This window comes from Belonocnema kinseyi, chromosome 7 (assembly GCF_010883055.1).
Source record: "Belonocnema kinseyi isolate 2016_QV_RU_SX_M_011 chromosome 7, B_treatae_v1, whole genome shotgun sequence".
Classification (NCBI taxonomy): domain Eukaryota; kingdom Metazoa; phylum Arthropoda; class Insecta; order Hymenoptera; family Cynipidae; genus Belonocnema; species Belonocnema kinseyi.
Window position 1 is genome coordinate 115118256 of NC_046663.1, and position 11625 is coordinate 115129880.

Genomic DNA, 11625 nt, shown 5'->3' on the forward strand with positions numbered 1-11625 from the left:
GAGGGAGCTCTTCTTAATATTTTGACACCAAAATCATGTCGATACACCTTACCGACTGCGAGTAAAGCCACCCACGCTTTAACTTGACAGACTGTAAGAAGTGTTTTTTTCACAGCAATATAATTTACGGGTTCTTCTCCTAAGCATCGGCGATATGTCTTTACTGAAGAAATTAACGTTAATCCCTTTTAAAATAACGATGCACAATTATTCCCGGGTTTAAATTCTGTTGCTATCAAAATTTTGATAGAAAATCAAAGTCATTGCAACGCACGATTTTCCACAAGTGGGACGTTTGCGACTGTACCGACACGAAACAAAACTTGACAAAGGACTTGTGCATCATTTTGGGTGAGGCCTCCAGTCCATGCACCAGAAAGGCCGGATCTCAGAATGGCCGGAATGAGGTGTTGACCAATCAGAAACGTTCCGCGGAAACAGTTTCGTTCTCTGGCCGAACTGAGCCGAACTCAGCCGAAGTGTTCGAAATTTTGAAGTTTACGCCAAAATGCGTTTCAATCATTTCCAAAGTTGTGAAACACATGCATCAAAATTCCGGATTTTGATAGTCCCAATGGTCCTATAACGAAGTGCATTCAAAGAATCGTATTGAAAAGACATCGTTTTTGGGCCTTTGGCCAGTTTATTTCGGATTTCATCCTAATATGCTCCTGGCTATCTCTCTATCGACCCTTTCGTCAGTAATAAAGAAACTACTAAGAAATACGTACTTCTCAACTTTTTATATCCTCTCATTGTTTGAGACAATGTTGCATATTGTTTTCTCATCGCTTCCTTTAAAAACCATAATCTTTCTTTTATTCACGTTAATTTTATACCCATATTTTTCATGATAGTATTTAATCTGCTCGACATTCTCTGCAAGCCTTTGATTCGTATTTTCCTTGACTCAGAGGGCCCTTCTAAGGCACTTGTCCACGAATATAATAAATAGCTAAGAGGACATAACTCGTCCACGCCTAACACCTTGTCTGTTTCAAGTTATTGATAAAAAATCATCTTATCCATTTTAAATGATACATTCTATGATAGAGTTGCAACTTTGAAAGTATGATTAAATATTTTTTCAGGAGTCCTATTTTTCTGTCCCCATAATACCTATTGAATTGCAATCGCTTTTCATACTGATAAAATGCTAAAATTCTGTAGTCTTAGTCCTTAAATGTTATTTTTTACCAGTCATCTATTTGATTAATTTGATTTATTTAGCATGCACCCCTAGAGGTAAATAAGTAAGGTTTCTTCTCGTGATACTTTATTTAAAAAAAAATCTAATTATATTTTGTTGTTCTTTAATTTATTATAATATCAAGAGAAGTTGGTCTGAGAATCCAAATTATTTTGTTCTACAATTGAAAATGTTCTGAATAATCGTATATTGCTTTTATTCTTTTAAATAATAAAAGAGTTGAATTATATCTCAAAGGCAATTTTCGAAGCTCTGGAAGATACAATCTACCATCTGAGACAGCAGCTAAAAGAGAGAGAAGCTGCTCTCGTAGAAGAATCAAATCACAGTAATGAACTACGGAAACAGCTTCAACAAATAATGAAGTAAGTAACCAAGACGAAAAATGTTTATTCAGTAATCTCTTTTTCCTTATGGTCCCTTAGGGGACACATTATGAATAAAGAAGAACTAATTGTTAATACATAATAGAATAATACAATTTGGAATCATTACAAAATATTTGCTTTCCAGTGAAACAAAGTTGTGTTCAAAGTGCGGAGAACCCACCTAATAATAGTTGCACGGAATCGAGTGTCTTCCTTTCTAATTATCGAGATATCGATAATTAAAGTCAAGATGAAATCCGGCCTTGAGCAGCAGATATTGATGAATTTACAAAATGCTACAAAAGAGAGTGTGAATGAGAGTATAGATCGACAAAATAGAATAGTTTGAAACAAAGACGGTTTGTGGATCATGCCTTAAATTCAAATATTTTTCTGGAAGACAATAAATATAAGGGTGTTTAGATTTTACTTTTTCATCACTCGTTTTTTAACGAGTAAATGATATTTATTAAGAGCTGTTGATATTGATAAGTATCGCAACTAGAATATATTATTTCCGGTCATTATTCATTGTAGTGACTGAAAAAGAGCGACAAAGTGGTACAGCGACTCAGGGGAACGATTATCAATTAGTTGATGATGGAAGAAGCTGACACGGTACAGAGATGAATTAATTGTTATAATTCGTAGATAAGCTTGGACTAGATTAACCTTTCTATAAAAAATGGAGGGAGATGCTAGTTAAGAAGTTTGATTACAAGGAGGGTATTATTTACTATGACCAAGATTTTTTTATTTACGAAGACTAATTTTATTCCGGATTAGGTTTCTAGAAATGTTTCATTAAAATGAAATAAAGTAATTTCCTTATATCCAAGGGTTCTTTGGTTGAAAATTGCAATCAAGCACTTGAAAATTTAGATATAAAAGAATTTGAAAAGACTGATAAATACATGCTAGGATTTAAACAGGCACAGAACCACATTTTTAAATTAACAGGGTTTGTAAATTCTTCAGTTTTTTTGGACCAGTATACTGCCCTACGGAAGTGCCTTTTACTACGTAACCAATAAAATGGTTTGGGTTATCATCTAGAATATTATTAAAAAGAAAATTTCTCTTTGTTGGTAAAATGTTATGAAAATATCACCAAGTGATGGAGTGTAGATATTTAAAAGTATATTGAAAAACTGTTTATTGAAGAACCAGGATTTAAAACTTAGTTTTTCGACCTGCATATTATATTCTGAATTATATTATATTTAATCTGCTTCGAGTGAATTTTAAATGCAACAATTTGTTCTCGAAGTAGCAGAAAGAAACAGTGATATTATGTAAAAAGGTAAAGTTAATGTATACATTCATATGGATAAGGAAATATATATTTATAGTTTTAGTCCTCTGTTATGAATATGAACGAGCACTTTATTTATAACGAAAAGCGTACGAGCGCTCGATGTCATTGTGCCAATAGAACTACGCAGTTTAAGAACTTTTTTACAGGGCTGCATTTATTATAAGTGGTAAATGTAAATAGTAATGAACTATACATTGAAACTTGTTTTGTCCTTGAAGTTATTGAATAAACTCTTTAAACAAAACTCAGCTGAATAACTTCCATTCTTATACTGTGTTCCATTTCTAGCCTGGTGAAAATTTCAATAATATATCAAGTGTCTTTTTATATTAAAAAATAGACTAAGAAACCGAACAATGTACGAAAATATTATTTGTGAATTCCTCTTATACTAAGAAATTAAATTATAAAAAATTTCTTTGGAGTTTTTATGCTACTACTAAAAATATCCTTACCCATCGCATTGCAAAATTATGTACATGCGTTCGAGAATATTTTAAAATTGTCTTAAAATTTGTGTCTTAAAACGAATGATTTTTCTGCTTAGTAGAGTCCGCAGTTACACGTATAAAACTTTAAACATTGTATACAAACAATAATGTAGCTAGCTTGTTTGATCATTTCTTTCTTGGATAGGTAGATCTTTCTGGTCTTGGCCAAAAATTTCCTAAAATTTCTGGATTTTCTTTTTCTTGGCTTGGTTCATCGCTTTCAGGTGGCACTACTAAGCATAGGATTTGAACCAGGTTCGACAGTTTTGCTAAAATAAAATAAATCATGTTTTCAACATATTTACAATAACTATATAATTGATGCAATTTTTAAGTAACTCTCACACACCTGAAAAGTCACTTTTTCTTCGTTTGTAGACAAAAATATGATAGACACCAACTCCGAAGAGGATGAATATCACAGCGAAGAGATACTTGGGCGATGGATCTTTGATAATAGGAGCAATGACTAAAAAGAGTGAGATGAACAGAACCAACCAAGGAATGACGATTGGAACTGCATATGGTCTATGAATATCAGGTTTCGTCTTCCTCATAATAATGAGTGCAACCATAGCCAGACCATAGAAGACCCAAGTAAGAAAACTGGCGAATTCTATCAGCTCGATAATGTTTCCTGCCAGAATGCAGAGTAGAGCAAGAAATCCTTGAAGGGCAACTGCAGCTGCTGGAGTCATCTTGCTGTAGTGTACGAAGCTGAAAAACCTTGGTACGTGTCCTTCTCTACCGGCTACATAACACAATCGGGAGACTCCGAATTGAAGACTAAGACCACATCCGAAGGTAGAAAAAGCGACACCCAGAGGGATGGCGATTCCCAGCCAGGCTGGTAAGGCTTTATTGGCCCAGGTAAGAGCCACTGCATCAGATGAGGTCATTTCTGGTACGGATAGAACCGTCATGTACATAAGATTCATGGCAACATAAAGTAATGTGATAGTTGGTACGGCAATCAAGATGCTTCTCAGGATGTTAACTTCTGGTTTCTTCACTTCTTCCGTAACAACTGTGGCTGAAGTCCAGCCATCGTAGGCCCAAAGGCCACTGTAGAAGGCCAAGGCTATGCTACCCGGAGAGGATGTTGTACCTTTAAATGGATCTTGGAGCAATTCTGTATGTCCAGTGGCCAACCAGTAAATTCCTCCGCTTATTACCAGGATGCAAGCTGCCACTTTGCAGATAGTACATACGTTTTGGACTTTCAAATAGAGTTTGACGCTGCTTAGGTTAATGTAGGTTAATAATCCGAGACCCAGGATTCCAATCAGTTTCTTTAGTCGCTGCTTGGACTCATGTGGGAGGTCGGGCATGTAACTAGAAAATGGCTGAACAGTGTATTCTGCAAAGGTGAGGATCACTACTGCTACTTCCGCAGGACGCAGGACTATGACGTATACCCAGGAACAGATGAAGGAAGGCAACTGACCGAAGTAGCAATGTAATGGTCCGAAGGCATCCATAAAATATGCATATTCTGCTCCGGAACGAGGAACTACTGCACTTAGCTCGGCGAATGCTAGGGCTCCTAGGAGAGATAAGAAGCCGCAGATAATCCAGACAATTAGGCAGAGGCCTACTGATCCTGATCGTTCAAAGGCACTTGCTGGCGATATGAAGATACCGGAACCTGAAAGTTTATAAAGAGTCTTTTTATATTTTTTAGGTACTTATTTGAATTATTTGTGCAGACTAATAAAATTTCAAAAAGAATTACCGATTTGGATTTTTAAAGAGTTTTCAATTTTCTTATATAAACGAATATGAAGAAAAAGTAAATCGATATTAGTTGACGATTCTTTATCATTATAAATAAACTATACAATGCTTCTTAATAATTTATTTGTTAAAAAGGAGCGTTTATATATGATGTCACGCACCGAGGGATAGGGCAAGTTCTTGTTAAGTGTAAAAATTGTGACATGGGCGGGCTGGTCACTGCAAGTTTGTTATAAATTCATTTCCTTTACGAATTTTCAGTGTGGCCCTTCAGATGAATAAACAATCTGTAATAGTTAAGTTAATATTTTTGATTATATAACATGAATTTCTGCAATAAAAGAGCCCACTTCATCGATCGTAGATTGGAACAAGGATAAAGATAGATCGTAGATTGTGAACAAGGATAAAAAATACTGACTTCAGGTTTTCGATGGGAATTCATACTTCAATCATATTTTTTATCTCTCCAAACGAGGTTGCAGAACAGATCAGCAACTGTTTTGAATACAAAAGTATATGTTCTATAAGAGGTTGTAAACAAGTTAGTAATTTTTTTTCACAATATATGCATGCATCCACATAAAAAGGACCCTCAAAGCAAGTTCTATCCTACCGAAAAGAATCTTTGAGCATATACTAAAAATTCTTTAGGTCAAAGAATTTCAAAGAAATTCTCCGCAGGCACTCAGGTAGATATTTTTAAAAGTCCAGGAAGCTCGTTTAAATGGTCTGAAGGCTTTAAAATATCCTTTCCGAAATTGAAATAAGAATACGATCATAAATAACAAGCAGAGAGGCTATCTCAATAGAGTAGCCAACACTCAAGGGTCCTTTGTTAAGCTTTCGGATTAAAATTTAGAAGAGGATTTTTTTCAATTTCATAGCTAACAGCCTAAAACATAATAATTCGGAATCTATGGGTTTCGATGATTTCAGATATCTAACTTTTTTTTTAATGCTTAAAATTGGAATTAATAGAACGTTTCTCGTAAATGGAATGAGATACGCCAAAAAAGAGAACATTTTTTAATTCAACTAGAAAATTGTATATCAGTATATAAGTTATAATTATAAATAAGTATAATGAGAAAATTCATCAATTTAAAAAAAGTGTTAATAATTTGAAGAGAAATTTAAAAAGGGAGAGCGGATTAGCACGACCAACTACTGTTAATAACTCTGCCCGCCCGGTACGTGACGAATACAAAAGAAACATTATATTACCTCCGCACCACTCTTAAAACGACCACTAAAAGGATCTTGAAAAGGACCCAAATCTCTCAAACTATCTCCGAGACTATTTTGTTTCAAATCGACTTTGTTTATAGACTCAAATGGACCAAGCTATTTCGCTAAAGAAAACTCCGAGATTTATTTCGGTAGGGTAGTTTAGTAAATATTCGCGTTTTTATAACTATAGGTCAAAATGATCATTTTCCGGTTTGAATACGGGCCCTTCTAGAAAAAATGATTGGATCCGATTGGGATTGATTGAAGGTTGAATCGTTCTTAATCGGTGTTAATCTGGACAGAAATTGTATATCGTTCTTAATCATTTTCGATCGGCACAAGCGTTTGAATCGTTTGCAATAGGGTAAGCATGCCTGCGCATTTGAACGAAATTTTTACGCGGAGAATAGTAGATATTGAAAAGCAAATATTAAAAACTTTGATATTTAACCATAATATATAGATATTACGGCATAATATCTAATATCTTCTATTCAACAAACAAAATATTAAAGGCCAAAGTGTGTTTATATTGAAAGTATAAGATGTGTGATACTAACAGTTAATATCTAAGATATTAAAAAACCAAAATTTTATCGGAGCAAGGTCGCTGACGTGTGGCGTGGCGACAAAAGATTATAACCCCGCTTTGTCTGTATCTTAAGCTTTCATCTTTTGTATTGTGGTTTTTCGGATATCTATTGCATTATAAGTTTTGGTGGAAAATGGATTAAATGTTTTGGGATATTTTATAATTTTCTCAAGAAAGTGAGGATTCAGCTACAGGCATTTTTCATATTAGCCTTGAACAGTGTGTCATCTGTTCCACACAAAAATCGCATAATTATGCAAAAAGGCGAATGCTTGAAGATTCGGATTTTAAAAACAGGACTACGATATTAACATTCTTTTGCATTTTATAGAAAATGGCATGCTTTACAGGTAATTTCTGCACAATTAAAAAATATTTCTTGAATATCTTAGATTTTGCGCTTTAATATCTTTGATATTGTCAGTTAAAATCTTCTTTTTAATATCTACGGATGCTCTACTTCAGTATGTAGCATTCTGTACCATAGTTAAATCGCTAAGATATTACCTATTAATAACTAGATGGTCTGTGCTAACATCTATTTTTCTCCGTGTACTTTGAAATTTCCATAATTAAGGGTAACTGCGAAAAGATTATAATATTTGTAGATAAATAATTATGCATAATAATTAGGATATACGATTACGAAATTGAAATAATATTGACAAAATTCGCATTGGGTTTGAAATGTATCATATTATTTCGCATTGAAACAATTCATTAGGTATATTATAATAATATGAACAAAGATATAAACATTTTGTTTGTAAGGGGATTCATAAAATATAGAACATTTGTATTTTTAAAATAGAAACCTGATTTAATCAACAGTACTCTTTAACCTGACTGATTACTAATTACACTGTAATTTACATTATGTATTACACGCTATAAATATTGTACGCTTTCTACATTATGAGTGTTTTGCACTATTTAAATAAATAGTTTCTTATAATATAACTCAGAAAAATTACCATAAAAATTATCGGCAAATCTGTTAGTGGTAGTTCCTTGGTCACGAGGGAATTATTTGAAATCTTTAAACAATTTTCTTTTATCGAGATGTAATTTAAAAACAAAAAGTAAATAACCATTTTCAAATAATTCCCGCGTGATCAATGTGTTGCCACCAACATGGCCGTGGCCGACCTGAAAATCACCTCGCGTCCCGATTGAGAACGATAGCCTACCTCAATCATTCTGAATCGGTCTGACTCGATTAAGAAACACCATTGGGAACGATTTGATATTACTTTCAATCGCTCGCAGTCGGATCCAAAGATATTATAAACGTAGATGCGGTACGGTGCGTCGGAGTGGGGAATTATATATATATAGGACATCACATTTTCTGCCCTATCGAGGTGCTGCCCTCATCGTACTACGAAGTCGAATTCTTGTTTTCTCATTCTTCGTAAAATATGAAGATAAAGCAGTAGAAAATTTTTTTGAGGTTAGAAAAGTTTGACATGTATGTACCGCTGAATTTTTTCAGATCTGAAGCTTGATCCAGGTTTTCAGTACAGTCTTTTTTTAATTATAAAAAAAATGTTCTCGAAAAATCATATTTTTAATTTTAAAAAAAGTATTATAGAAAGACATTTCTAGATAAACAAGTGCTGAAAGCATTTTTCTTTGACAATTTTTTTTTTTTAATTGAAATAGTCAAATATTTATACCAAAGAAACAACTTTTTAAATGTTTGAAGTATGTATACATTACTGTTTAAATATAAAATAATAATTAAAACAAAATATATTTCTGGATAAGATATTTTGGTTGAAACACTTTAAATATTAAACAAAAATTTATTTGGTAACAATATTTTATTATCGTAGTTTTAATAAATAATTAATAATGATTAAGAAACAATTTTATTTGAGGAGTCTCATTATTTGGGAATTTTCAAATTCGTTAATATTATAAACTGTTCAGGAATTTTATTAGTTTTGGAATTGTATTTTTTGGGACAGAGAGTTTTAAGGAGTCGGAAATTTTATTTTTCGGGATATTTCAGCCGTCCCCATAGAATTACAGAAAATGTGCTCTAATTATAATTTCGGCGCTCGATCTTGTTGATTTTTTCCTACAGTATTATTAAAAAGAAATGTGTATGGAAATTTTTGATATCACAAAGTTAAAGATAATCTCAATTAAAAATTTAAAAATTCGCTGTACATCCAATTTTTATTCTTGGGTCTTGGCAATTTTTTTTAAATCCATTTCAGTGACTGGTAAACAGGGGTGATTTTCTCTTGGAAAATAAGTGATTAAAATTTGAAAAAATTGGGTTGGCTTTTTTGACATCTAGGTATGTAAAAAAGGTAAACTGCAGAAAATTTAAAAACTAATTTAAGAACTATTTATACTCTTTTAAGATACCAATACAATTTACATAACACTAATTGTAAGATTTGCAAATTTTTAGGCCTTCAGTTTAGAAACTTGAATTTTAACGTTAAAATTGCTTCATTTTCAGAATACAGCCTTATTGTTTGAATTTTCAGAATTTTTGGAAATTTTTCGAGATTAATAAAAGGCGAAAAAGTTTGAATTTAAAATTTAAAAATGCGAAAATACACCGTTTTCCATGTTCATTTGTAATCCAGCGAGTCACTTTCTTTCGCTTCTTTTGAAAGTCGATCCTTTGCTTTCAGTTTTCTTTTTAAACTATACCTTGAATTCAACGCATTTAAAATAAAATTTTTGCAGCTGCATTTAGATTGCATTATTCAAACGTTTTTTGTTTTATATATAAATTAATTAAAACATTTTATTGGTTTTTCACGACTGTAATTTATAACTCTAAAATGGAATAATTGTAGCTTAAACGTGAAAAAGTATAGACTAATTTCATATTTAAAGAGATTCTATCACATATATTGAACTATTAAAACCTCTGACCTTTTTGAAGGTTTTTAAAACTCTTTTAAAAACTTTTTTTTAACAATTTTGGTTGTGATTTCTTAATAAAAGAATAAGTGCTATTTATTCTCCAGAACAGCAATTTCAAAAATATTTAAAGCCTTAATAATTTAGACATTTTAAATTTGTAGTCATCAGAATATATTGGATAATTTCAAATTTAAACCTATTTAAATATTTCGTCTGAATTTTTGAATAGAAACTGTTCGATAATTTAAGATTGAAACCTCTCAAATTATTTAGTTACAAATTAAAATCATACAACTTCAAGTTTTATTTATTTTTTGATCCTTTGCCACCCCCCACAAATTATTTTTTTTTTGTAAGAAAATAACCCTTGATTTTTGTAAAAATTAACAAATATATATTAAAGGTTCACTCAAGGTCATTTTTGTTCAAAAAGCTTGTTCCTGAATAAATTAACTCTTATTGTTTTCAATTTCGTTCTGTCACTCAGGGTAATTTTCTGTGAAAAATATTGATTTACAAAAAATATTTATCAAACAATAGAATGGATTTCTTCGCCCGAGATGCAAACGTAAATTGTAAGATAGTAAAAATCACTGAAAAAATTTAGACGAAAGCCAAATTTGGTAAAGAAAACAAACCTTTGTCGACCTATAAATACTAATTTTATTCCCCGAAAGATTTTAAAAAATTCTCTTCGAAACACTTTTATTGCAAATATTTCATTGAAGAAAAATATTTTTTATAAAAATAAAAATAGTACAATTTTTACATACAATTCATAAAATAAAAAAATCTGTGTGCCAAACCACAATCCAATCCGACTATTCTTTCAAAAGTTATCCGATATACAGACAACCACAACCACAATAACGACGACGTAGACGCCAGAGAGACAGACAGATACCGATGTAAGAACTTGTTTTTCTGAGTTAAGGAGCCTCAAAACGTCGAAATTTAATGAAATTCGCGAAAATCATTTTTCGCATAAAACTCTTCTCATTATGGATGAGAATGTGATAAAATAATCATGGGGCCTTGAAAAAGTAGAGTTTTTCGCCTCTTGACTTTTTTCCATATCAAGCTTTTTTTGCTTCAAATGTCCATTTTCGTTTGGTTTTTTGGATTTTGAAAATCCTTTAACTTTGGTAAGTTTGATTTTATCAAAAAAAGTTGTCAGGATAAATTCTTCATATTTTTTTGTAGCATAAATGGCTGTTTATAGAATTTTCAAATTTTTAAAAAAATTGGTCTCAAAAAATTTTAAAAAGCATCAACTTTTTGAATTTTTATCAAAACTGGCTGTTTAACGAACTCGATCTTTCTTTTTGGTCTTTCGAATAGTGTGTCAAAGCCCAATCCAATCGCACCAGTCTTTCGAAAGTTATCCGGTATACAGACAACTACAACAACGACGCCGGACAGACAAACAGACCCCGACGTAAAAACTTGTTTTTCTGACTCACGGGGCCTCAAAACGTCGACATTTGATAAAATCCGAAAAAGTTATTTTTCATGAAAAACTAATACCTTCTCATTTTTTATGAGAATATAGAAATTATTAACAAGATTTGTAGAAAATCTTTCAAAGAATAAAATTATCGTCCCGTAAGTTACAGCCGAAAACTTACAATTTCAAAAAAATGAAAGTTGTTTTAAATATTAAGCTAGACTCGCGACTCGGACAAATCAGAAAATGAAAGTAAATTTAAAAATTGAACTGCAGTTCGAGTATTAAAAACTAAACAGTGATTGATTTTACAAGGTGATTCTAGATCTGTTCA

The 11625-nt window shown here is 32.0% G+C and overlaps 2 protein-coding genes across 4 annotated transcripts in view; one reads left to right on the top strand and one right to left on the bottom strand.

Annotated features, from left to right (window-relative positions):
• LOC117176293 (sorting nexin-16) overlaps positions 1 to 3136 on the top strand; it is a 22943-nt gene extending 19807 nt beyond the window's left edge. For both annotated transcript variants that reach the window (XM_033366488.1, XM_033366487.1), the window contains 2 exons: positions 1448 to 1575; positions 1724 to 3136. In XM_033366488.1, the coding sequence (XP_033222379.1) occupies positions 1448 to 1575; positions 1724 to 1763 (168 nt within the window). In that variant the 3' untranslated portion in view covers positions 1764 to 3136. The remainder of the gene's footprint in view (positions 1 to 1447; positions 1576 to 1723) is intronic.
• The window catches only part of LOC117176292 (b(0,+)-type amino acid transporter 1-like), a 140008-nt gene continuing 131420 nt past the window's right edge, over positions 3038 to 11625 (bottom strand). For both annotated transcript variants that reach the window (XM_033366485.1, XM_033366486.1), the window contains exons 2-3: positions 3737 to 5035; positions 3038 to 3656 (exon numbers count right to left, since the gene is read on the bottom strand). In XM_033366485.1, the coding sequence (XP_033222376.1) occupies positions 3514 to 3656; positions 3737 to 5035 (1442 nt within the window). In that variant the 3' untranslated portion in view covers positions 3038 to 3513. The remainder of the gene's footprint in view (positions 3657 to 3736; positions 5036 to 11625) is intronic.